The 27,272-nt window shown below is 41.1% G+C and overlaps 1 protein-coding gene and 1 long non-coding RNA gene across 4 annotated transcripts; one reads left to right on the forward strand and one right to left on the reverse strand.

The window, feature by feature from the left end:
• Positions 1-1,906: 1,906 nt before the first annotated feature.
• LOC124856723 lies at positions 1,907-3,472 on the reverse strand. Its single transcript, XR_007035395.1, has 2 exons — positions 3,336-3,472; positions 1,907-2,621 (listed from the first exon to the last, which is right to left on the reverse strand). It is a non-coding gene; the product is annotated as an uncharacterized LOC124856723 (long non-coding RNA).
• Positions 3,447-27,094, forward strand: prdm2b (PR domain containing 2, with ZNF domain b). 3 transcript variants are annotated; one of them, XM_047347499.1, is made up of 8 exons: positions 3,447-3,563; positions 7,225-7,347; positions 8,739-8,842; positions 9,292-9,444; positions 15,234-15,351; positions 20,157-20,261; positions 20,351-24,771; positions 25,568-27,094. In XM_047347499.1, the coding sequence occupies exons 2-8, from the start codon at positions 7,233-7,235 to the stop codon at positions 25,583-25,585; spliced, it is 5,034 nt and encodes a 1,677-aa protein (XP_047203455.1). In that variant the 5' UTR covers positions 3,447-3,563; positions 7,225-7,232; the 3' UTR covers positions 25,586-27,094. The 3 variants fall into 3 exon arrangements, with proteins under 3 accessions (XP_047203455.1, XP_047203454.1, XP_047203456.1); XM_047347498.1 differs by lacking the exon at positions 3,447-3,563 and adding an exon at positions 3,618-3,720; XM_047347500.1 differs by lacking the exons at positions 3,447-3,563; positions 7,225-7,347 and adding an exon at positions 8,166-8,218.
• The last annotated feature ends 178 nt before the right edge of the window (positions 27,095-27,272 follow it).

Below are 27,272 nucleotides of genomic sequence, written 5' to 3' on the forward strand. Positions count from 1 at the left end.
TGAAATCAGGTAATTTTATCTTTTTTATTTTTTACATTTCCTCCTCTGACAGATTTGTTTTTCTTTTGTATTGAACAGGATTTGTGTCACACTGAAGGTGAACAAAGATTTACCATGCGATCATAAACACCAGAGGTTTTAACAGGGGTGTGAATACGTCTGAGAGCCACTGTATGCTGTTCGTTAGAAAGTTTATTTCCTTCCAAATGAAAAAATGTTGAAACTCAGAGCTTGACCCTGAAGTTAAGGTTTTATAAGACCCCAAGGATTTCTTACCTGTTAGAAAGGTGATGTGGAGGATTTCAGACAACTCACTAGTGGTTTAGTGACCAAAAATCATGACTTGCATTGAAAGGAGTTACAGTACGTTAAACCGTCAGTTGTGGAGAGAACAGCTGAAGGTCATGTGAAATGTAGGCCTTGACTTAACAAGAACCTAAAAAGGTGTAATTTAAACCATAAGGCCCTTTAACGGATCAGAACACCATGCAGTCAGTGACTGAGGCTGGAGAATCAAAACTGACACAGCTCAGATTTTCTTGCATAAAAGCATACCTGGGATGTTTTGGGATAGAGTTATTTTATTTATGTCTCACAGTCTGAGCAACAAATCTACATTTAAAACACTTGTAACAATAATCCTCTCATAACCATTAGCACGAGAAAATTGTTCATGGTTTGCAGGTAGAACATAAAAACTGGAAAATACTTTGGTGCTCTCCCACCTTCTTACAGGTGCTGCAGCGCTCTGATGGGTCAGTTTTAGAGCTGCTCTGGGATCAGTTGTGTTTTACAGTCTCAATCCACCAGTTTGTAAAAGAGACGTTGCTGCTGGGTTATTTTGTGGTAGGACAGCGGCCTCTAGTGGCCACAAACACAACATGTGTTTCTCTGCTTATTAGAGCTGCAGTGTGCAGCAGAAAATCATTAAAATATAAAGGAAGCTACAAAGATGGTTAAAAGGAAGGGTGGCCACTTCAAACAGTCCCACTTCTTTACTTTAACAAATGAGAAGGTTATGAGTTGGCCTGTTTAACCTCTCTGTAATGATCTATAAAACTCTCTATGCAGTAATGTGCAAAAGTCTTGAGTCATCCTGAGTGCCTTTATATTTTTCCAAGCAGACAAACTTCCTACAACCTTTTAAAGATCAATAGTCAACAGTCCATTGGTGTTCTGAAGGCCTTTCACAGCTTGTCTTCAGACTTTATCAGCCTTTCCACCGAGTTTCAGTTCAGCATAATCTCCCCCTAAAGGTATTAACTGTTTGTTCCACTATTGCAATAATTCATAATGAGCCTTTTACGTCGCTGTGGAGGAATGCTGACCCACTTTTCTTTGGAGAATTGTTCTAAATGAGCCACACTGGAGGGGTTTTGACCAGGAACAGCCTGCTTAAGGTAGTATCTCAATCAGATATTAGTCTGGACTTTGTTGATGTTTGGGTTTGTTTGTTTTTTGGATCCATTTAGAAGTGGACCTGGTGATGTGCTTTGGATCATTGTACTGCTGCATAACCCAACTGTGGTTGGCTTTAAGGATTTTGCAGTAAAGAACAAACTTCACGTTCCCATGTACAATGATAAATTGTTCAGGTCCTGCAGAAACAAAGCAACCACAGACCAACACACTACCACGACCATGTCTGTCTGTACATATGATGTTCTTTATCTGAGCATTTGTAAACCTTTCACACTGATAAATGTCAATAACTGTTCTCTTCTGTTCTTGATTTATTTTTTAGATCAGGGATGTCTTGTGTTGCTTTCTGAGATCTTTTAGCCTACTTCATGTTGTCATACAGGATTTATTCAAGTGATTTCTTGATTCTATATGTTTGGTAATAATCTTGCCTCTGTCTGACAAAAAAAGTAACAGCAGAAAAAACAAGTTTGAGGGTAAATACTATTTTCATAGCAGGGAATGTTGTAATTGCAAGGTAGGAGAACAGACACTGAGTAACCAAAGGACAAAGAAAATTTAATACATTCTGGGAGGAAATAAATACCTGCTGGCGCGCTGAGTTACATGCTGCTAGTAAAGAAAAACATTTCATAAGTAAAAGCTCTGCAACCAAGGAGATTATATTGCATATGAATTGTAGAAATATTTTAGCTACAGCCAAGTGAGTCTGCTGATCTCAACCTAAATGAGGTGAATTTCACTCTACATACCAGATGAGTAGACCTCATGCATTGTTTGAAGATAAAACTACAGTGAAAGTGTGGTTGAGCAACAGGAAGGAGAAAACTGACTCCTTAAACAGGGTTCTAAAAGGTTTCTAAAGCAAAAACTACGGGTTCATAATAATAAATGCACATTTCTTTATGTAGCACAAATAATTTTTTTGAAGTGTTAGTGATGTTGCCTTGCAGCAAGATGGTTTTTCTGTATGGAGTCTGCATGTTCTCCCAGTGCATGTGTGGGTTATCTCCGGGTACTCCAGCTTCCTCCCACAGTCCAAAGACACAACTGCTAGGTTAATGTTTGTCTTGTGTGTCTCTGTGATGAACTGGCCCCAAGTCCAAGGTGTTCCTCGTCTCTCATTTAATGACTGCTGGAGGTAGGATCCAACATCCCTTCAAAGATAAGCAGGTATAGACAACAGATGGATGGATGATCTAGACAAAACAACAAGAAAAAAGCAAGAGCAATAAAATAATCTGAAACAATAAACACATTTGAACTATTTATGAATCTAAACCTCTCACCTTGACATCTATCTGCTCACCCTCCATATTATTTCAAAGAGCTAACAATATTGACCAGTGTTTAAAACTGCTGCAATACAGACTGTCACAGTCATCAGCATCTACAACCACCCTTTAAAAAAAAGCAGTTTGACTAAGTGCAACAATTAATTTACTTTGGGAATAATAAAGTATTTTTGAACTGACCTGAATCAGATAGACCACATTACTCATCTTCCTTAAAGCAACTTTTACTGAATATTAGCCCGATGAGCTGTGATTGATCAGCTTAAATTCTTAAAAATAAACTTACGGATTTATTGAGCACCATTTTTTATGTTTCTTCTTTTGCTATATTAAAATTTTTATAATAAATCAACTTATAACATGAAAACAACTTGAAAATATGCTTAGGACTGTTGCTGTCACCAGGTACTTGTTATAAAGTTTAAATTTAATGCATAGAAATATGAATTTCCTGTTAATAAACCAAATGATACCAAACATTGTGTGCCTGCTTTTCTCGAGTTCCTCTCCGGTATTCATGGACGCACAGATGGCACCATCCTGGCCCATTATGCTCACATGAACCTACTTAATTGGTCTGGTTTCTAGTTGTGGGGCTGCAGGGTGGACAGGACTTACAGGAGAAAAGAAAGCCTCCTGCCTCCATTTTTCTCTCCTTTTTCAGGCTGACCTGAGCCTTTCAGCTCCACCATCGGCTCCGATAGACTGCCTCTCCCAACTCCACCACACCACGATCCGGACTTGACTGAAAAGCCGTCCAACTCAAGCCTCCATCCGCCATTTTCAGCAGATGGAAAGCAAGTAGAGCATTAAAAAGCCCAAGTCCCCAGGTCCCAACAAAGGCAGGTAAGTGCGCCTCCGAGTATCCTAAACCCCCAAAACCACCTTACGAGAGGGAACATGGGGGGAGAAAAGGCTCCACAAACCACCTTACTGAGGAGCAGCAGCATCGGCGGGAGAGAGAGAGAGAAAAGGGGCGAGGACGGTCTCCATACAGCCAGGGGTAACAATAAACTACCCCCTTCAGCCCTCGCTGATCTTTTAAACACTCCCTTTTATTCAACTTTTATTTAGAGAAACGGTTTAAAATCCGCTTTACGCGCACCGCTGTAAGCGCAGCGGCTGTACAAAATAGTTTGTTGATTAAACTTCAGCTACGAGGGAGGTTTAAAGATGTCCGATCGCAACTTCACAACAGTTCAAAAATTAATAACATAAATAATTAATGAACGAGAATGGGCCGGCCAATAAAAAGTTGATCCCTTTTATCAAGCGGGGATCAGCTGAAAGGCGGAGGGTTGAGCCCCTCGGATGGAGACAAAGAGAATAATGCGCGCTTCTTCTGTCATTCTGTTGTTTGTTTTATAGAGGACCCCTCATCAGAATGGAAAGTAAGAGTGGTTAAGGTCGGGATGCCTGCATTGGGACCGTGTGGGATTAATTCATTTTTAAGGAAGCTGATTGTGATGTGAATGAGGGACAGCCCAGCCCACCGCACTTCAGCGGCTTATTGTCCGCAACAAACGGCTTTTCGGCGGGTTTGGAGATGTTTATGAGTCTGTGGTGAGGATAAAAGATGTTGGAGCAGTTTACTGAGCAGGAATGAAGTTGATGGGAAGAACCTTTGCATCATTTCCACAAGAAAAACACTGACCATTGTGTTATTTTATTTTTGCATGCATTGGAGTCTGTCACAAACCCAATGTATATTATTGGGACTTTATGTGACAAACCCTGATACTCTGATCACCCTGAATAAAACCTCTAGTTGTCATGTCATTAGCAAACCTGGTTGTATTTTTTTTTTCTCCAGCTGTTCTGTGAAGGCCTCAGAGGTTTTTAGAGAACATTAGTGAACAGCATCAGGAAGACCAGGGAACACAGCAGACAGGTCAGAGATAAAATTGTGGAAATGTTTAAAGCAGATTTTGGTTCTAAATCAATATCCCAACCTTTGAACATCCAATCCATTATTCAAAAGACTGGGAAATGTATGATCTAGCTATAGACATATGAAGACATGGCTGTCTGCCGGCACACACAAACTGGGCAAGGACAGCATTATCTTAAAGAAGCAGCCAAGAGACCAACGATAACTCTGGAGGAGATGCATACATCTTAAATCTCTAGCCTGGCCTTTATGAAAGGGTCGCAAGAAGAAAGCCATTGTTAAAGCTGCAAGAAGTCATGTTCTCGGTTTGAAACGAGCTGTGCAGGGGACACGGGAAACTAGAGAAATCAGGTGCTATTGTCAGATGAGACCAAGACGGAACCTTCTGGTCTACATCTAAACACCATTAGTAATAAAAAAACAAACACGGCACACATGTAATTCAGTACAGAAACTGGTCAGAGTTGAATCTGACTGATTTTGAGCTCTTTTGCAAAGAAGACTGGACAAAAACCTGAGATTCTAGATGTACAAAGCTGGTAGAGACATACCCGAAAAGATTAGGAGCTGTAGTTGTAAGTCAAGGTGGTTCTGCAAAGTAGTGACTTAGGGGGCTGAATTAAATGCAAGCCGCATTTTTTAAATTTTTATTTGTAAAATAAACTTGAGAACCATATCACATAAAATCCTGACAAAATACACAGACGTTTGTGTTGTAATGTGTCAAAATGTTAAATACTTTAGGGGTATAAATAATTTTGCAGGGCTCTGTAAACATTATTGCATGAGGGTTTTTTTTCTAGTGAAAAAAAAAAGAAAAAATCCATCTTAGAAAAACAAATCTACAAGATGAATGATAAAGAGGGTGCCATTAATGGTGCCTCATGTGGCATAAGTCGTATCCAGCCTGATGAAACCATTTTGGGGTTTAGGCACCAGTATCTCAAGGCTTTTTGTAAAACTTTCAGCCCATGAGCGGGCAGTGAAGGATTTAGTAGTTATAATCTAACAGTTCTTGGCTGTTTCTGTAAATAAATGTTGTATGGCTCGTAAGCTGAGGCGGTCTATAGAAATAATTTTAAAACGCAGCCCTCCTCCCCGCATGGATTTTCATTGAGAGATAGTTCACAGCTTCCTCCACTGAGTCAAGAGGGTCTAGAAAAACCCTGCAGCTCATTTTGGGGAATTTACACTCGTTCCAAGGCCAGAAGGTACCCATGGTCCCTCCAACCAGTTCTTGGTTTTCCAGGGGGTGAGGGGGAGCTCTCTAAGGCTGACCCCAAACACCTTTGTACTGCAGTAAACCGAAACTGTATGACGTGGGTCAAATCTTTTTGTATTCTTCCACAAGCTTCTCATAATAATTAGCAGGAATTTCGACCAATTCCTCCTGACAGAACTGGTGTAACTGGGTCAGGTTTGTACCCCATAAGGCCTTCTCTACCCACAAATGTTCTACGGGTCTTGGATCAGGGCTTTGTGATTGCCGCTTCCAAACGTCGACTTTGTTGTCCTTTGTGATTAATGTGGGTGTACACAGAAGGGTATTGTGTATTTTGAAGACCCAATTGTGCCCAAGTTTTAACTTCTTGCTTTATTATTTCCACATGATGTTTTATTCCTCATGACTCACATCTGTTTTGTGAAGTGAACCTCTCCTTCCTGCAGCAAAACACCCACACATGATTCTTCACAGTACTTCACAGTTGGGATTTTGTTCTCAGGGTTGCCAGCTTCTCCCATTTTTTCCACATTTAGTGACGATCATTATGACCAAACACTTTAGCTTTTCAATAATCACACCACTCCTAAAATCTTATGCTCGAGTGCATTTCCAAACCGTAATCTGACTGTTTTATGTTGCTTTTTGAGTAATGGCTTCTTCATTGCCAAGTGGCCTTTCAGTACTTGTAGCTACTGGCTTCACTGTGGATAGTGATGCTCTCCTACCAGCTTCAGCCTGTTTGAATAGTATGTCGGCAGGACATTCCCATGCTGTTTACACTTGCATAAAATTGTTTTGATAAATGAACGTGGTGCCTTCAAGCATCTAGAAATCTTATCAAAGGATAAACCAGATATGTGGAGGTTTGCTTCCTGAGATTTTCTTGATTTGTTTCACAATGTTACACAAGAAAGCAGAGTGCTTGAGGTGTTTCCTTAAAATAGTGAGCCAAGGTGTGTCTTTATTTAACTCAAATGTTGCAAAATGACCTATAAGAAGCTTACAAAGCCATGACATCATTCTGGGCTTTCCTAAATAGTTTAAATGCATGGTAGGTCTGGTGTATGCAAGCTTCTAAATTTGGAGGAAAAAGTCAATGAGGAAACAGTGGGTGTACATATTACAATTTAACTGTAAATGACCCAAAATAGAGGTTATTTTTGCCTTATGACCTTTTAGAAAAGAAATTAAAAGCATACTTCCAATCAGTGTAGCATATACCTTCAGGTCTGTTAAAATGACTAAAGTTCTGTGAGCGTTTTTTAATACTTACTCTGTGTTGCTGCTCTGCCCTGTAAACCTCAGCAAGTGAAACCTTTTGAAACGAAAGTTTTTCTGATAACTTAAGTAACTTAAAGCGTGTTGTTTTTTTTTTTTCTCCACTCTTTTAGTGCGGATCATGGCTTTTACTCAAGGGTCAGTGGAGTGTCTAGAGGAAATTCCTGCTCATGTGTGGAGCAGCTTGCCAGACTATCTGAATCTCGGACAATCAGCTGTTAATCCGAGCCGCATCGGTGAGTTTTCCACCTTTTCAGGAATAAGATTAGCAATTCTATTATTTGCATTTGATGGCTGTACTGCAGAACAAATTACTACCAGTAGCAACTTACTCCAGATGAAATCGGTATTGTAATTGTTAAATACATCAAAAATAATCAAATGAGCAACAATTTGTGTCCAAATCTACAGTTTAAATCCAAAATTATGTATACTGGATTAGCAAATTGGCAAATCTGGATTAGAAATTTTTTTCATTCAGGAAGAAGTTCATGTCAGATTAGAAATGAGCCAAGCATTTCTCAAAACATAATAAAACTTAGTAAATAGATCTGTTTTATTTACATTTCCTTAAAGAAAATTATTTATATCCATCAAAACGATCAATGAGCTTCAAGTCTCTGAGGTTGGAAGGCCTCTTTGCCATCACCCTAATGTTTGGCTCCCTTCACAGATTCTGTCAGATTCGAGTTGGGACCCTGCCTGGGTCACTGGTAATATCACTGCCAGTCAGAATAGACGTGTTGCTTGAATTAAAAGATCATGTTAGAAAAGTACCTTAATCTGCCAAGGATATGAATCATGTTGAGCTCAACTATTATATGTTTTAAATAATTAGTGAAGTGATCTGCACCCAAAAGCCATGTTTACTCCTTTTCCTGCCAAATAAAATTGGCCAGAGCCATATGCCTACTTAATCACTGAAAGAAAATAGCAGCAATGGAAAAAAACTGAATTGTCCCCTTTAACCCATATCACTTAAAATGCTAAACTAACTACCACTATTGCCATTATAAATCTAAACAAAGTTTTCTCTTCTTTCCATTTTAGACTGAAGCGGGTAGAGTTGCTGCAAAAGAGCTGCAAAAGAACAGGATGCAGACAGATGTAAAACAGGAGTAAAATTGATCTATATTGATGCTTATTGAATGAGCGTAATGGAAAACATAAACTGCACTGTTTTTATAAGTATACTACTTGCATACTTTTTCAATATCTTTCTGTGGGCAAATTTCTTCTTTGTACCAGGCCAACCATAAAACAAAACAAAAACAAAAAAGCAGAAAACATTACTATGTCCTAAATGTACAAATAGGTAAAGGAGGAATCATGTATTAACTTAATGAGATAAACTAAAAACCTCATCATATACCTTCTGGAAATTGGTACCTCTGTGTCATATTTCACTGTGTAGTTCCACTGACCACTCTTCATTGTTAAACATTTTACACTTTAGGTCATTCAGTCAGACAGATATTTGTTGTTAAGCACGTTTAATCAAAATTGGTTTGAGGGTAAAAATAAAAACAGAAACACAGAGAATCTGCTGGTGGTCATAAATAATAGATCAATCACAAGGAATGTTATTATTCATATCCATCTAGCTTCGTGTTTTTTGTATTTTTAGGTGTTTGGGCCACAAAAATGATCCCAAAGGGGAAGAGGTTTGGTCCGTTTGTTGGAGAGAAGAAGAAGAGGTCGCAGGTGACCAGTAATGTTTACATGTGGGAGGTATGTAACACATTTTATTAGGTCTCAGCTGGCTTTGGTGGCAGTCAGACAATTTTCATACAGTCAGAGAACCTTCTGAGCTATAGTCTGGGAAAGAATCAGTTATCATTTGATGAATATTTATTATTAATTTTATGTCTATGTCTGGACATCTGCTGTCCTTCTGTAACACATTAGACTTTGGACAAAAATGGTTGATGCAACAAAAGTCTGAATCTGGACAGCTAAAACACTATAATGACAATCAAGCTCAGTGTCTGCATTTAACAAGACTAAAGGTTAAAATGAACAGTTGCTGGCTCTACCACTACTACTACTTGAGGTTAAAGTCATAAATAATGTTTCAGCTTCGACTATACAAATGTGACCCAAATCGTTCAGAAGAATTGCATCCTAGATGTGCCTAGCAGCAGGTGTTTTGACACAGTCATCTTGATGGTGTGCTGCAGGTTTATTTCCCAGCTCGGGGATGGATGTGCATTGATGCCACAGACCCCCTGAAGGGGAACTGGCTCCGATACGTGAACTGGGCTCGATCCAGTGCAGAGCAGAATCTGTTTCCATTGGAGATCAACAGAGCCATTTACTACAAAGTTTTGAGGGTGAGTTAAATACTCACATCTGTATGCGTGTCTCGCTACTCTGCAGATTCATAAATTAGTTGTTAAATGAAGCTCTCTCGATTTGGAGAGTAGGCATCTTATTACATCAGGTCACAGTTTAGTTTGTTGTATATTCATGCTGGAGGGTTATTACACTAATATACAACTTAAACCACATATTTGCATAATACACTATATAAAACTTTTCTTTGTTTAAGGCCAGTTAGGATTACCAAAACTATTTCTATTTGCTAAATGCCAGAATAATGACAGATTTTTCATTTTTCTTAATGCCGTGATATTTATGCTAAGATTTCTATGCATTTAAACAAAGTTTGAAAGCCCAGGTGAAGTCATAGCATAGTACGATTTTGAGGCTGATGGAGGCACGCACTCCTTTCTTATGTGATATCATTGGGAAACTAAAAGAAATCACCCAAGATATCAGGGAGAGAACTGTGGACCTCCACAAGTCTAGTTCTTATCTTAGTACACTTCCCAGATGCCAGAAGGTGCCATCCGTTCAAACAATGACATGGAAGTATTAACAACATGGGAATTTCCAGCCATATTGTTCAAAAAGGAGACAGGTTTTGTGTCCCATAGATGGACGTGACAAAAATGGGCTCATCAACCCCAGGACAAAAGCAAAAGACCTCTAGAAGATGGTGGCTGAAGCTGGTGCATAAGGTCCACAGTGAAACGAGTCCTTTACAGCTGTGGACAGAAAGGATACTTGGTGAGAAAGAAGCTGTTACTGCAAAAGCAACATAAAAAGCCAGATTATAGTTTGTAAATACACTCAGGAACAGAGACCTTAGTATCTGGAGACACGACCTGTGGTCTGATGAAAAGGTGTTGGTCAGCAAGGAGGCCTACAAACTTGACCCAGTTACACCGGTTCTGTCAGGAAGAATGGGCCAGAATTCCAGCAAACTATCAAGAGAATCTTGTGGAAGGAGACGCAAAATATTTGACCAAAGTTCAGTTCAATTCAGTTTATTTTATAAAGCACCAATTCACAACACACGTCGTCTCAAGGCACTTTACAAAGTCATACAGTTTAATGACAACTCCACCAAACACTAAGGAAATGTATGTTTATATTCAAGGAAGGTAAAAAAATCTCTCATTATTCTGGTATTTAGCAAATAGAAATTATTATGTGTCATTATACCTAATATATTAGTTTGGTTTAATGTCGGAGAGTGAGAAAAAAATGGTCTTTTTCTACAGCATATGTACAGTTCTGGTTTCATCTGTCTCTCACTGGGTGTCTCGAGTGGAAATTGTTGATTGCCCACATTTAACATCTGCCCTGTGACAAATAGCTATGTATAGGTTTGGATTATATGGCTTTAATTTAAAGATTATGTTGGTAAATTATTATTTCTGAAATTCATACAAAGCTATAATAATTAAACATTTGTTCAGAGTTTATAACCCAGACACATCTGTACTGAGAATACTGGTATCCAGCAGCGACTAAGTCGGTGCAATCAGAAGGCTGTCAGAATAACCCTGATCACTGATTGTGCTAAAAACATTTCATCTGGAGCACAATGACCATAACCAAAAATTAGGTTGCTCACTACAGGTTAATGAAGCATTTTTAGAGCCCTGTAGATAAAATAGTTTGGTCACAACAGGTTGAAGTTGGTTAACATTTCCTACTAATCTGCAACTTCCGCTCGACATTGAACGGGACCACTTATGTCCCCTGGCGTTTGCTCTGCTGCTGTTTCCTCTTCATTCATTTCTGTTTTTTTTTTTTTTTGAGTATATATCATCAGTGCTTTTCATTCACCTACACCTACACTCTTAGGTAAATTTTGACCCTGCCCAGAAGCCACCGGTTCTGGATCCACATCATGTACATGTGAAGTGGGTTGAGTCGGCACCTCACTGAAAGGTATAAATGTTGAATGTACCACCCAATTAAATCAATAGATCATTTCAGGTACTTTAATGATAAATTACCCTTAATATTTGGGTGGTATTTTATTTTACAGTTGTACATTTATCTTGTCAACTGCTAATGACCCAATAAAGCTTTATCACCCTGATGCATCCTCCCAGATTGCAGAGGCCATCATTCATACTATGGCTTTGGAAAATGGATCAGAAACTGATGATACAACAGAGAACATAAGAAACTTGCTCTAAACATTAAGTTATATCCCTCAGTAATCTGAGTGTCGCTCCTTTCTATCAATATAATATTGATGTTTTTGCAGTTACTGTATATAGAAGGACAAGTTTTAAAGTTATTTTTTTAAGTTAAATCTAGACAAAGATGGTCCTGCTGTGGCTCCAAACATCATGAATGTTAGGTTATAAAGTTAATCGGGTGTTAGGTGGATGTGCATTTTACTAGATGCCTCAGCTGTGGGGCTGATTGATTGGTTAATTTGTCTTCTTAGGTTACCCATAGTCAAAATCTGGCCAAACAATCACAAATTTTTATTTGATGCAATATAGTTACAGCGCAAAACCTATTCAGAACCTTTGAACTTTATTGCATTTTTTTACGTTACAGCCACAAACCTCAGTGCATTTTATTGGGATTTTATGTGACAGGCCAACACAAGTAATTAGTCAGAGGTTAGTGCAGAATTTTCAGGCGGGAGGAAAATGATACATAGGTAAACATCTATAAAAATCAAAATCGAAAAGGTGATATGTGCATATGAAATTATCCCCTTTACTCGAATGCCCTTAAACAAAGTCCAATGCAACCAATTGCCTTCAGAGGTCACCTAATTAGTAAACAAGAGTCCACTGGAGTATAATTATGAACAAACAGCATCATGAACACACTGTCTAGAGGTTTGGCACAATGGAAAACCAGTCAAGACATGTCTGTCTCCCTAAATGGACAGACCAGGTGAGGTCAGCATTAATCTGAGAAGCAGCTAAGAGGACCGTGGTAGCTCTGGAGGAGTTGCTGAGTATTTGTTGACAGGACAACTCTTATTTGTGCATTATTGTACAGGTCCTTCTCAAAATATTAGCATATTGTGATAAAGGTCATTATTTTCCATAATGTCATGATGAAAATTTAACATTCATATATTTTAGATTCATTGCACACTAACTGAAATATTTCAGGTCTTTTATTGTCTTAATACGGATGATTTTGGCATACAGCTCATGAAAACCCAAAATTCCTATCTCACAAAATTAGCATATCATTAAAAGGGTCTCTAAACGAGCTATGAACCTAATCATCTGAATCAACGAGTTAACTCTAAACACCTGCAAAAGATTCCTGAGTCCTTTAAAACTCCCAGCCTGGTTCATCACTCAAAACCCCAATCATGGGTAAGACTGCCGACCTGACTGCTGTCCAGAAGGCCACTATTGACACCCTCAAGCAAGAGGGTAAGACACAGAAAGAAATTTCTGAACGAATAGGCTGTTCCCAGAGTGCTGTATCAAGGCACCTCAGTGGGAAGTCTGTGGGAAGGAAAAAGTGTGGCAGAAAACGCTGCACAACGAGAAGAGGTGACCGGACCCTGAGGAAGATTGTGGAGAAGGGCCGATTCCAGACCTTGGGGGACCTGCGGAAGCAGTGGACTGAGTCTGGAGTAGAAACATCCAGAGCCACCGTGCACAGATGTGTGCAGGAAATGGGCTACAGGTGCCGCATTCCCCAGACCTGGGCTACAGAGAAGCAGCACTGGACTGTTGCTCAGTGGTCCAAAGTACTTTTTTCGGATGAAAGCAAATTCTGCATGTCATTCAGAAATCAAGGTGCCAGAGTCTGGAGGAAGACTGGGGAGAAGGAAATGCCAAAATGCCAGAAGTCCAGTGTCAAGTACCCACAGTCAGTGATGGTCTGGGGTGCCGTGTCAGCTGCTGGTGTTGGTCCACTGTGTTTTATCAAGGGCAGGGTCAATGCAGCTAGCTATCAGGAGATTTTGGAGCACTTCATGCTTCCATCTGCTGAAAAGCTTTATGGAGATGAAGATTTCATTTTTCAGCACGACCTGGCACCTGCTCACAGTGCCAAAACCACTGGTAAATGGTTTATTGACCATGGTATCACTGTGCTCAATTGGCCTGCCAACTCTCCTGACCTGAACCCCATAGAGAATCTGTGGGATATTGTGAAGAGAACGTTGAGAGACTCAAGACCCAACACTCTGGATGAGCTAAAGGCCGCTATCGAAGCATCCTGGGCCTCCATAAGACCTCAGCAGTGCCACAGGCTGATTGCCTCCATGCCACGCCGCATTGAAGCAGTCATTTCTGCAAAAGGATTCCCGACCAAGTATTGAGTGCATAACTGTACATGATTATTTGAAGGTTGACGTTGTTTGTATTAAAAACACTTTTCTTTTATTGGTCGGATGAAATATGCTTTTGTGAGATAGGAATTTTGGGTTTTCATGAGCTGTATGCCAAAATCATCCGTATTAAGACAATAAAAGACCTGAAATATTTCAGTTAGTGTGCAATGAATCTAAAATATATTAATGTTAAATTTTCATCATTACATTATAGAAAATAATGAACTTTATCACAATATGCTAATATTTTGAGAAGGACCTGTATATCACAAAATTTATGATCATGACAATATCATTGGACACAATACCAATATTGCAAAGAACTGCTTAGACTTCAATAAATGAGCTAAATAAGCTGATTATATAACTACCATACATTCATGCTCTACACTACTGGTCAAACGTTTCAGGAACACTTGCTCATTTAATGGTTTTCTTTATGTTTATGATTATTTACATTGTACACAGATTCTTACTGAAGGCATCTATACTTAACTTATTTGTTTTTCAGTCTTGGGTCATATGGTTATCACAACTTTCACCTGCATTATTGCATGCCACATGTTTTCCTGAAATTGTGCAGCCCTCTACAAAGCGGCCTATTTATGGATCAGTGGCAAGAAGAAAGCTATTGTTGACAGAAGTTCCGCCTTAAGAAGTTCTGTTTGCAGTTTGCTCCAAGCCATGTAGAGGACGTGTTGTTGTTTTGGTCAAATGACACTAAAATTAAACTGGCCTATGTGCAAAACCTTACATGTGATAGAGAACCAACACTGCAAATTACCACACATCTCCACTGGAAAATATGGAGGAGGCAGCATCATGCTGTGGGAATGCTTTTCCTCAGCAAGGACAATACTGGAAGAAACGAGTAGGACAATAACCATAAACATAGAGCTGGAGCTACAATGTCATAGATGAAAGCACATGTTAGAATGGCCGAGTCAAAGTCGAGAGGGGAACATTTTGAGGTAAAACATGAAATCTGATGTTTACAGATGTTCATGAGCTATTTTGCAAACAATGGGTAAAATGTAAGTCTCTGGATGTGGGACTCCACCAGCTATGCACTCTCAACAACCTTGCAGCTGTAATTGCAGCCAAATACTATTCTACAAAATATTGACTCTGTGGGTCTGAATACAAATGCACACAATTTGAATTTGTAATATTTATTGAAAACTATGCATCCGTTACCTTCCACTACTTTTTCCACTGCTCAGACTCTGTCACATAAAACCCCAATGAAATATATTCAAATGTTTTACACTATTTCTGCACCTTTATGCATAAGCATGGAATACTAATCTGACATTTGTTGTATTGTTACCCCTTTTAAGGGCTATCACGCTGAGTTATTGTGGGATCATTAATAACCCTGTTCTATAAGCGCTGTAAAACAGATTAGATGCACGGTAAGTCCAAATATCCGAGCGCTGCCTGCCAGCAAGCCGGGCTGTGATTGGTGGCCCGGCTCATCTCTCACTGTTGCAGCCTATCGGGCCGGGAGAGGAGCTGCTGGTGTGGTACACTGTGGAAGACAACCCCGAGATAACAGCTGCACTGGAGGAAGAAAGAGCCAGCAGAAGGAGCTCACCCAGGTCGAAACGAGGTGAGGCCTTCACACCAACCCATGCTGAACCCTCATGTTCTACTCTGCGGGTTGTTTCCTCCGCGGCTCGGTCCAAACTTGTTACTGACGTGCTAGCTGGCTATAACTAAAAGGAAGCTAACATGCGATGTATGGGGCTTTCCTCTACTTTCGTACCTCACCTAAAACTCGCAAATACTGCCTGATTTGGCTATGGTGGTCCAGCAGAGTGGGCTGAATCGTTGTGTCGAGCTGTTAAACGAGTTTCCGAGCTGCTTGTCCTTCTCTGGACCCAACGTTGTTGAGGATGTGACCTTCCTTTACTTCATCCATCGCCCGAGCCTCTCTACTTGATGATGGCCTAGCAAGTTAGCTAACGAACCAGCTTCCTTATCCGACCCTAGCCTCGATTGGGCTCAAGTATTTGGTTGCAGCCTTAAAATACAGAGGCTGTGTGGCGTGTTCGGGTTGGCGCTGTCTGCGGTTTCGGTCCAGAATAACCAGTTCATCGAGTTGTCCAGAGTTTAATGCGTCTAATGCTAGCATGAGGCTAAAAAGAACGGCTAGGTCTGGACGCACCGACATCTCGGTGTGGAGGAGCAGATGAAAAAAAATTGGGTGGATGAAGTCAAAGTTAATTCAGTCCAAATCAACGCAAATTTATCACTAATGTGTTGGTTTAGTTGCTGTTGTGACAATAGATTCAAGCGATTCAACTCAACAAAGCGACATGGATGTATATTCCTGTTTACATCTGTTTACAACCGTTTCACAGTAATTAAACTCGATCATGGCTAATGAAATTAAACGTATTATGCTGTTAAGTCTGTTTCTAATTCAGCGTAAACACATCTAACCTGGATGCCATGTGCTACTACATTCACCAGCATGAACTTTGATCATGTATTTCCAGGTTAACTCAAAGAAGAAAACTAGACCTGTCTAACTTTACTTACCAATAAGCTGGCCTACTTCATCAGATTATTCACACATTAGCCCTCTGTAGGTCATCATTTGTCCTACAGCTATTAGGGGTCTGGACTCTGTATTACCATGTAATTACATATATGGTTTAGACAAATCCTGCTTTGTCGCCTATAGACAGGAAAAATGGACACGTAGGAATACAACCACAGAAGGGTAAAGAAGAATTTTAGAAGTGAGTTTTGCTCGTTTATAATGCTAACTTTTAAATTCGTTGTGAAGTTTTTGTTTTTGTTTTTAGCTCATGGCAGTTGTAAGAATTTCTATGACTGCCGTCGAGAAATATGCAAACGCGGGAAAAGAAATCGAGAAGGTAGCGGAAAGTTGTTGAGTGATCGAGTTGCGATTGGAACGCCAAACTTGGGTATTAATACATAACACGATGTCCATCCAAGACAAAAGTAGTGATGGCAAAGTCTCCGGCCACTCTCACTTCTGTTATGCTTCACACAATGGATAGAAAGAACCTTAAAACATCCACATATAATCAGACACTAGCTGCAATAAAATCCTTTTCATTTGGCTCAGAAATGGAGAAAAAGTCACAGCTGAAGTTAAGAGGTTAAACTGAGCCCGGGTTGTTATTGATTTACTGTGGTCCACAGACATTAGTAGGTGTTTTCTTTGTTTTACTGAAAGAGGACATTTTGTTAGCATTTTCTTGTTATAATTTTTACGCACAACGAACCGCTCTGGATGGGTTGTTTACTTACGTGCCCTTACCTAATCTCGGTCGCATAACTCCTCACTTCATCTTTGTTCTGTGTTGCCAATAAGCGACCAAACATCAACTCGACACGCGCCCATTAAAAAGCTATTTTTTCAATCAAGAAAACAGACCTTTGTTCTATGAATAGCAACAATCTCTCATACATTGTAGAGCGAGAGGACATGTCACCATCCATATCTGGTGCTCACTTCCTGTTTGTGAGAGAGGTGTGACTACAACCCGTTTTATGTCCACATGCGATTTTAAAATTGCTTATCCGTTTGGAAAAGCAATGGAAAGTCCGACTATGATTGTTTTTCGTTTTTTTTTCTTTCTATATTAATATGTTTTATGGCTCTAAAGCAGCATATTTGTCCTCTGAATTTAAGGACAGGAGTTTTTGATGCCGCTCTCTTGACAGCGCTGTTTCTGTGATGCCCTGCAGGCAATACACCCTTCCAAGTAATCCCTAGATTGTGATGTCATACATTTTTACAGCAAAGTACTGCTCTTCATATTCAATTAGCATGGTCATAATGTAGATAATTAAATGCCATGGTATTATTTAATATTTTATCAGAAATGTGTGTGTGTTTTTTTAACTAACTTTAATGACACTATTGTACAGATCTAATGCAGGTCTAATAATATTCATAATGAAGTAAAGTAGGTGGTTTATATGCATTTAGGCCTTGGACCGCAACCTTTTAACTGCAGGTTCAACCAAAGCGACTCTGTTAAATTATTATGCTCATTTTTAAAAGTTGGTTTAGATCAAAACAAAACTGAGTACCAGGATAGTTTCATTTTAATGTTGGTTTAAGGTCGTAGAAACTTGGTTTCTCAAAACGTCAGCTGTCATCACACACCTTTTGACAAGTGTCTGTTAGTGTTTATTTTGTGCTCCAGTCGGATGAAACCGTTACAGAGGAAGGAGGTGTGGAAAGGTGGCGTCATTAAAGGAGCAGAATCGAAACCTCTGACTTAGAAACGGGATGTGGCGATGGGAGTAGATGTATTGCTTTGGGATCGGCTTATTTCTGAAAGTGGTTTTAAAAGTTTGTAAACTATTCAGCATGATCTGAAATAGTGACTTAAAAATGCACTTGCTTTAATGGAAGGCTTAATAACACTATTTATCGTATAACCTTTATAGTTTTGTAACAAATCGCAAGTTTAAGATGGTGTTTAAAAAAGTGTATGGAGTTGAACTATGAAAAAACATTGTTGCAAAACTGCTGCTGTGGAGTAGAAAAATGCCACCTGAAGGATCGCAGTAAAGTGTAGAGAGCTGTGTGGATGGTATCGTCTCCATCGTTCCCAGTAGGTAGATTGTGTTTGGACTTGTACAATTCAGGGATTTAAAGCAAGAACACACTTGGACTACTATGGCGCGCTGCGGGATTTCACGCACCATTTCTCGCTAAGCAAAACAGACACTGAACTTCTGCTGAAATGTTTTTGCGGAAATGTGAAATGTGTTTGCAGCAAAAGTAGATAAATGGACACCTCTGAAGGTTGAGTAAAGGATTATTTAACACTCTTTAGGAAATCTGGACTATCTTTCAGCTCTAGTTTAATATGTAACGTATGAAAACGGGTCAAACCTGGACTAAATTATTTAGCACTGAACAGATGTTCTTAAAAACACAGCATTGATTTGTGAAACCTTTTTTGACTTTATGAAAAACGATGTGCTGAATATTGAATAATCCTGTTTACCTTGAGTATTTTTGAGACCCAATCTTAGGTAGTCTGTATGGTGAACAACTACAAAACAATATTCCCAAAAATAGAATAAAGGTTCTACAAACACACTTTGTAAAAGAAAATCCTATTTAGGGTCAACTTTCCTAGATCAGTTTTAGATTTTTAATTAGAGCTGACCAAAGAAGGAAAAATGTAATGATACTGTAGAGCAGACATGTACAGTATATCAAATGCAATCGTCATCATGATATCAGTGCGTGCAATATCGCAGTCTCAAAGGACTGCTTGGATGAACTGGTTATTCTGGTGCTCGGATATTACAGCTTAATACCTCAAGTGTGATGTGTTCACGTTCTGCATATCTATAACATATTTGGTCAGTTGAATTAACTCTTAACTTTCGTCAGTGAACAACACCAGGTGTAGTTCCTTAGTGGCTGAGATTATAAGGCTCCAGGAGAGTTGTAGGGAGAATGTAGAAAGAAATCCTTATTGAGTTGAGAGTTTTCCTAAACCCGCTGAGCCCTTCTGCAGAGGCATCGGGGTGAAATTTCCACATGTGCAGATCCGAGAAGGTTCTGTAAAACATGTACCGGTTCTAAAAGACAATGCATGTACAGAAAACAGATGGAATAAAATAATCAATGATGCGTTGATTAATCAGGACAAATACAGACATATTTGTGATCAGTCGATCACTAGTTGTAGCCCTAAAGAGTTTAAATCTGATGGGTCTGATCAGTGTTTCTGATCTCCGTCAGGTGTTGATATTGCTTACGTTTTTTTTTTTTAGAGCAGTATTTTGTTTTTCTGTAACTCTGACTGTATTCAGTTGTAGGTTTAAATGAAAATCCTTTTAATTGTCATTGTAATAAATATCAAAATACTTAGATTTGCAGGCTTAAACAATTTAGTAGAGGCACAGTGACATTTAGGGTTTCATGCTGTCATTGCAGCTGCAGTGAAACTTTTAATTCGAATTATTTAAACATTTCTGTACAGTTTGTAAAAATGATTATTTTCCTTCTTAGCACCATCGACATAATTGAAGCCTTTTCGTTAAACCTTTGTTTTGATCATTACTCACACAGCGCGGTGTGTGTGTGTGTGTGTGTTCTTGTACTTGTTGCTGAGTGAGAACAATTTTTCGTATTTTTATCGCATTTTGACAAAGTGAGGACATTTTCCTGGTCCTCACTTTTTCAAATTCCGTTCTTGGGACAGGGCTTAGGTTTAGGACTAGGGTATGAATTGAGTTATTGTTAGGGTTAGGGTTAGGGTGAGGTATTAACTGGTTAGGGTTAGGGTGAGTTTAGTGTCAGGGTTAGGCACTAAAAATCAAGGAAAAACAATGGAAGTCAATGGAAGTAACCGAAAAGTCCTCATAAAGATAGTAAAACACGGATGTGTGTGTGTGTTGCAGCTAGAAGAAAGTTGGTGGACAAATCCAGACAGGCTGGTTTGGGTGGATTCAAGAAAACAAGTGGAACCAAAACTACTGTCAGGCAAATGTGGGAGGGGGGAGAAAGTGAGTATTTATTTATTTACTTCATTAGCCAAGCAAATGTTTGGTAGATAAAACTCGACATGGAATATATTTGGACATGTTTTACACAGGTTTGAAGGAGGAGGGTGAGAGACAACCAGAGACCTCTCAGGAACTCCATGAAGCCCATCCATTAGGAAGCACGAACCACAAGCATTTGCAGGACATGTCTGCATCAGCCATGGACAGCGGAAATTATGAGGAAGAAGAGGAAGAAGAGAACGGATATGATGCGCGTGAAATGCAGCACAAAACCTCAAAGCAATTGTCCGAGCAGTCCTGCTCGTCACTATCTGCCAGTGGAGAAAGCCATAAGGATCCCCAGGAAAGTCCTCCGCTTGCAGAGCGGGCTGGAGAACCTGAGCATGACCCCGATGGGGAGCTTGAGGAGGATCTACAAGGAGAAGCGTACCCCTGTGAACACTGTGAGCGCCACTTCACCTCCAGACAGGGTCTGGAGCGTCATATACACATTCATGGCAACATCAACCAACAAGCACACGTCTTTAAGTGCCGATACTGCAATAAGCCTTTCAGCTCACAGGTAGGGCGCCGACGGCATGAAAGGAGGCATGAAAATGGATCAAAAAAGATGCCCGGCTCTCAGGCTGGAGTTGCTGGCCTCCTCAGTCCTGCAGCGCAGACTGATTCAAGTCCTGACTGCACCAGCCCAACCAGTCAATATGTAGCCATAAGGTCCCAGTTTACTGGAGGACAAGTAAAAAATTCTGAAATGCAGAGAAAGGAGTTAGGACCCCACACTAATCGTCCTTCAATGTTTGATGAAAATGGGGAGTCAAAGGAGCTCCATCCCTGCAAGTATTGTAACAAAGCGTTTGGCACTCACACAAACATGCGCAGACACCAGCGCAGAATACACGAACGACACTTGTTGCCGAAAGGAGTTCGCAGGAAAGGCATGCTGCTGCAGGAAGCATCTGCGCAGCAGGCGGGGGAGTCCCCTGGCACCATCCCCCCTCCCGTCTACATGCCCAGCGCAGACACAGAGGACGAGGCCGACAGAGACGATTACGCTGTCGACATATCCAAAAACATTTCCGAAAACCTCAGTTTCTATATTGATGGCAAGATTGTGTCAACCAGTGCAGCGAGCACCTGTGAGGTGATAGAAGTGGACACGAGGTCAGCAGCTTTGTTTGGTCTGGACACGGTCATTATCAACCCAAATCAGATTAGTCAAGCACTGAAGGTGGAGGCTAGAACGAGTGCTGGAAAGCCAGTCTCCAGCAATGAGCAGCCTGCAGCAAAAAGGAGAACATCAACACCCCCTCTTGTTACTGGTCTGAAGGTAGAGACGGAAGCGGCTCCATCACCTTCATCCTCTACGTCTTCCTCATCCAACTTGTTGGTGGGAGGACTTTTCCAGCAAGATTCATTAACACTTCAGAGGGAGAAAACCATTTATCTCTCACCTAAACTCAAACAGCTCCTTCAGACACAAGACTTCCAAAAATCAACAATAGCCCTCATTACAGAGAGTCACAGACTGCCCACGCTTCCAGGTGCTTCAGGAAAGTTCAAAAGAAGGACAGGTTCTCCGCCTTCATCCCCACAGCTCAGTCCTACGGCAACAACTGAAAGCTGTAAAACAGAAGCGGTGAGCGGAAACGTCCTCAAGGTGCCAAAACTAGAAAACCATAGTGTGCTGTCTCCTGAAAGCCTCCTGGATGAGGATGATGGGGATTCTCCAAGCTCCTCTGGAAATCAAGCCTCCTCCAGCGATGGAGGAAGCTCCTGCAACCAGCAGCCCTTGGATCTGTCCAGCTCTGTCAGCCGGCGAAGCGATGGCTCGGACGAGGTGACTTCAGATTCAGCTCTGGATTTAAGTGTGCATCGGAAAACCTCTGTAGAACCAGATGTAAAGGGAAGTCCGGCGCCACAGCCGCTGATAAAAAAGAAAAAGCCAAACACCAGTATGCTGGAAAAGGTGCTCATGAACAAGTACGTTGGTCTGACTTTACCAGGAGAGGAGGGGCCTTCAACCCTGGCAAACCTAAACTGTTTTCGTACTCAGTCGCCAAACGTTGCATCGGAGTCTGCCCACCCATCTCCACCCTCCCTTACCCCGGTCACAATTAATCCCTCTTCGCCCAGCTCCTGCAGCGTAACCTCTCAAACACCTCCTCCTCCCGTTCTCCCCACCATACCATCTCCTCCGATGCTACCCGGCTCTCCTCAGGCTTCGGACTCACCCGCACAGAGACCCCTCCCTGTCCTCTCACCAAAAATGTCTCCAACATCTGATGAACACAAGTCTCTGTCAGATTCCATTGAAAACTTCTCATCTGAGGAAAACGAGGATGAAGAGGAGAGCCACATTTCTGAGCCACAAGTTTACCCAAGCACTCCACTCAAAACTCCTTGTAATCAACCAGTGACATCAAGTCCTCCTGGGCCTACATCAGTAGATCTTCTGGCTAAAGAAGATGTTGATGTTTCTCTTTCTGCAGTATGTAACAGTCTAACAAACGGCAGCTTAACCCGGGACACTGTTGAAGAAACAAAGATGTCTTTGAAAGCTAACTTCGCTGCTCTCACCCCTCAACCTGAACTGCCATCATCTTCCAAATCTCCTCCTCTTGCATCACACAAGTCATCTTCATCAGCAGGTTTACAATCTCCCCCTCAGATTGAAGTGAAAGAGGAGCCTCTGCCCTCTGAAGATGACCTGTCTGTTGCAAACCACTCGCCTCACGCGTCTGCTGAATCCTCACCTCTGCCTGCGGATCTTGAAAAACTGTCCTATAAAACCCCGGAGGCAGAGGAAGCCGACTCAACGTATTGCAAGACCTTCGTGTGCAACGTGTGCGAGGAGCCGTTCGACTCCATCAAAGACCTCAGCAGGCACATCACGGATCATGCCGCGGACTGGCCCTTTAAATGCGAGTTTTGCGTCCAGCTGTTCGGCGACGAGGCAGCCGTGCTGGCCCACCGGACAACGCTGCACGGGGTGGGTCGGATCTTCCTGTGCTCTGTCTGTTCCAAAGAGTTCGCCTTCCTCTGTAACCTCCAGCAGCACCAAAAAGACCTGCACCCGAACGAGTTGTGCACACATACTACTGTTGAGAGTGGCAAACTCAGGCCACAGAATTATACTGATCCGTCCAGAGCCAAAGAAGAGAGTGCTCCCTCAACACCAGTGCCAGGAACGCCGAATGAAAATGACTTGATGGCGAAAGAGGAGGCTGGCGTGAACGGTAATAATCCAGAGGATCCTAATGAGGAGCTGTACACTACGATTAAGATCATGGCTTCAGAGGGAGGGAAGCCTAAAGGTCCTGACGTTCGACTTGGCATCAATCAACACTATCCCAGTTTCAAACCACCACCTTTCCCCTACCATAGCCGTTCCCACACTGCTGCGGTGGCCTCTGCTACAAACTTCACCACCCACAACATACCGCAAACCTTCAGCACTGCCATCCGCTGCACCAAGTGTGGCAACAGCTTTGACAACATGCCCGAGCTGCACAAGCACATACTGGTCTGTGCCAACGCCAGCGATAAAAAGCGTTACACTCCCAAGAAAAACCCGATTCCGCTAAAACAAATAGTGAAGAGCCCCAATGGAGTGGTGTCGTCCACAGCAGCAGCCGAAGCAGCAGCAGCAGCAGAGGCTGCCGCTGTCACAGTTCAGAGTGCTTTCCGTCGGATGGGGCAGCCGAAGAAACTCAACTTCAATCAGGATACAGGAAAAACAAAAATGAGCGCCCTCAGTAAGAAGAAAAACCAGCTGGTCCAGAAGGCGATCTCGCAGAAAAATAAAGCGGTCAGTACTGCAAAGAAGGCTGCTGTCAAAGCTGAAGAGGAGCCAGTCTCTAACGTCTGCCCCCACTGCAGCCGGGCGTTCACCTACACGGCTAGTCTGAATAAACACATGGCGGTCAGCTGTCCAATGAAACCGGTCGTTGCTAAAAAGGGCAGAAAGGGTTTGGCAGAGGTGAAAAAGGAGCCTGTTTCTTTAGTGGATAAAAACACAAATAAGAAGAGACTTTCAGAGGGTGATGTGCAAACAGTGGCAGAGGCTAAACCTCCTGGAAAGAGAAGAGCCCGTGGTTTAAATGCAGCAGACCCTGAATCCACCGAGGCAAGCAAAGGAAAACCCCCTTCTGCAGTGGGCCGATTAAAAAGGCCCGCCTCGCTCTCTGCGCCTGTTTCTGCCCGCAAAAAACTCAAAAAGGGCCAAGCTCAGGCCCTACCTCCCCCTACCCCAGCCGCAGACACTCCCAGTGACACAGCACAACGGCCAACCATGAGGATGCAGCGCATGGGCAAAAAGCCAGCAGCTAAGAGATCAGCAGAGGTCAAACCACCGCCAGCACCACAGCTGAAAAAAGAGGAGCGGGTCTCCCTCAGAAAGAGGGACAGAGCAGGGGGGCCAGTCACCAGGAGCTCACAGATGGCCAACGCTGCTCCTCCTGCTGAGGTGAAGACTGAGGAGCAACCGATGCAAGAGACGACAGACCCTCTGGTAAGGGATCCTGCATCTGTGTGTTTCTTCAAGTTTACATTAAAATAGATTCGTTTATTGTATGTATTCACAATATTTTTTTTCTTCAGGTAAAACACGCAGCTCGGCATGATTGAGGCTTATTGCCAATTTTACAATTAAGGGTTTTTTCTTAGGTAGATTTTTTTTTATTGCTCATGCATGCTTATCCATGCAGGCACCTTGCATTCACACACTGACATGTAAGGGCAATTATAGAGAGAACAATTAACCCTGACTGTTACACTGTGGGAGGAAGCCAGAGAGAGCCATGCAAACTCTATGTAGACAGGCTACATCCACCAAAGTTTGTCAAAATACCAATGGAAACAAGCAAACAGCTAATTTGCAATTTGCAAAGCCTCAGTTTTTGACTGATAATTGGACAGAGATCACATTTCCTATCTGAAACAAACGTCTTGCTGAATGACAGTAACATTACATTTAAATCTCAGGGGTATGAATAATTGTGGCCTTATCTTAAAATTTTCCCCAATTAGATTTAAAATCTCAGTCAAAGGGTGAAATTCTTTACTATTTTAAATTCCTGTTTTCTTTTTGTTTTCCAGATTATTCCCATAAATATCTGTTCATTTCTATGAAAAGTTTTATTTATTCAGTTGCCTTTTGTCCAACATCCCAAAACAAAATACATCAATTTAATTTAATGTAGTGTAATGGGTAAAAAATGTGGATTTAATGTTTAATCTCAATCAGATTTGGTGTTTGTGTGCATGCTGCAGCTCTGAGGTGCTCATTGCTGTGTTTTGTGTTGCAGGAGGTGCCGATGAAGTAAGCCATGGTGACCGTGTCGGGTTTCTCTGTGGAATACAGAGTTCACCTTTCAGGCAAACCCTCCAGACTCATCAAGGCAGTGAGGACCATGATGGTTTTTATCCATCTCAACCATGTCTGCCTGTCTCGGCTGCCTTTACTGGATTTAAGGAGGGAACTCTTTATCTTCCGCTTATCTTACGGACTAAACTGAGCCTTGAATTCTGCCAGCCTTGCAAAAAAATTGGAAACTGTAGATTATGGTGACATAATATGAACAATTTGTGTCATACTTGACCCAAAACGGTAAAATTAGGGCTTTGTGTTTTTTTGTTTTTTGTAAGTTGATCTATTGCAAATGGCAATCATGTGTCAGATAGGGTGAATTCACTATTTCTTTTGTTCCATATTTTCCCCTCTTTGGGTTGTTTAGGTTTTTGATTCTCCTGATGCATGCGCTGAGTAGAGGAAAAACTAGATTGAACCAGTCCTTATGTGTCTCCCTGTGGGCAGTACTTAAGTTTAAACATGATTTGCAAAATATGTATGTTTTTTGATTTTTCAAATGTTTGTAGCCTCTATATTGTAGAATAAATCTTATTGGCTATTTTTGTTTGGGGGAAACAAACATCAAAATGGCTGCAAACAATGTTTTTCTGCAGCAATTGGTCCTCAGGAACACTGTATTAGCGTGTGGTAGGTATTGTTATGGTTGGATGCGCAGCCAGACCGCTCTTCCTTTATGTCTACATCTCAAATGTGTCATGTTTTTGCTTAAATTTTACTTCATCAGCCGTTGGCGAGTTATTCCCACATTTAGATGATGGTAAAGACGTGGCGATCACCTTTTAAAATATCCGCCTGTTTAAACAACCCAATGTTCCTACAGCACTTTAAAACAAACTGCCAAAACCTTAAGCTGCATCAGCAAGATGTGTGTGTATAAGGTGTGTGTGATGCAGTGTGTTCTGGTTTGCAGACATGGGTAGTTTGTCCAAAACATGATGCAAAACTAATCTTAAGTGCAACTTCTGCAGCCTTTCTGTAAACAAATTTCTAAACTGGTGTCTAAGTTGAGGTATTTAAACGCATGAAAATGGCACATTTTTGTACTCGTGACAATAAAAGCATTCAGTTAGGTTTGCGCTTAGATTATTTTGATTCAAGAGGCACACTGACTGTGAGGACAGAATTTCCTTTGTTTCCTGGAGTGTCTGAATATGTCTTGTGAACGGAAATATTTGTATTTTTCGGGTTCAGCGCCCAGCCCATTCGTTTTGATCATAATCACCCTCAGATGTACCACAGAGAAAACCCAAGCAGTGCTTAAAAGCTAATGTAGCATGTTATTGGAAATGAATTGGACAATTAAGAATTGAAGATAATTTATATTTCCATGAAAATTATGTTTTTCCTCTCAGCATTAAAGATGATGTATTTAAGGATGAACAAAGATGAAAAAATCCCAAATGACCTCAAGTAAAACATTGTTGTAATTGAAATGATAAATAATAAAAAAAAAAGTTTTTCAGTTTGTGTGCAGCTTTTGGTTTCAGTTAGACCCTGGAGGGTGATGTTTATGTGGCTTTAATATATGTTTAAAAGAAAATTACCTTGATGCTCATGGTTTAAGGTGTAATATATTTCTACATTATTGTGCTTTTGTGGGTTAATGTTCTGGTTCTGGGTAACCAGCCTCCTAAGTAACT

The sequence above is a fragment of the Girardinichthys multiradiatus genome, chromosome 20 (assembly GCF_021462225.1).
Source record: "Girardinichthys multiradiatus isolate DD_20200921_A chromosome 20, DD_fGirMul_XY1, whole genome shotgun sequence".
Lineage (NCBI taxonomy): Eukaryota > Metazoa > Chordata > Actinopteri > Cyprinodontiformes > Goodeidae > Girardinichthys > Girardinichthys multiradiatus.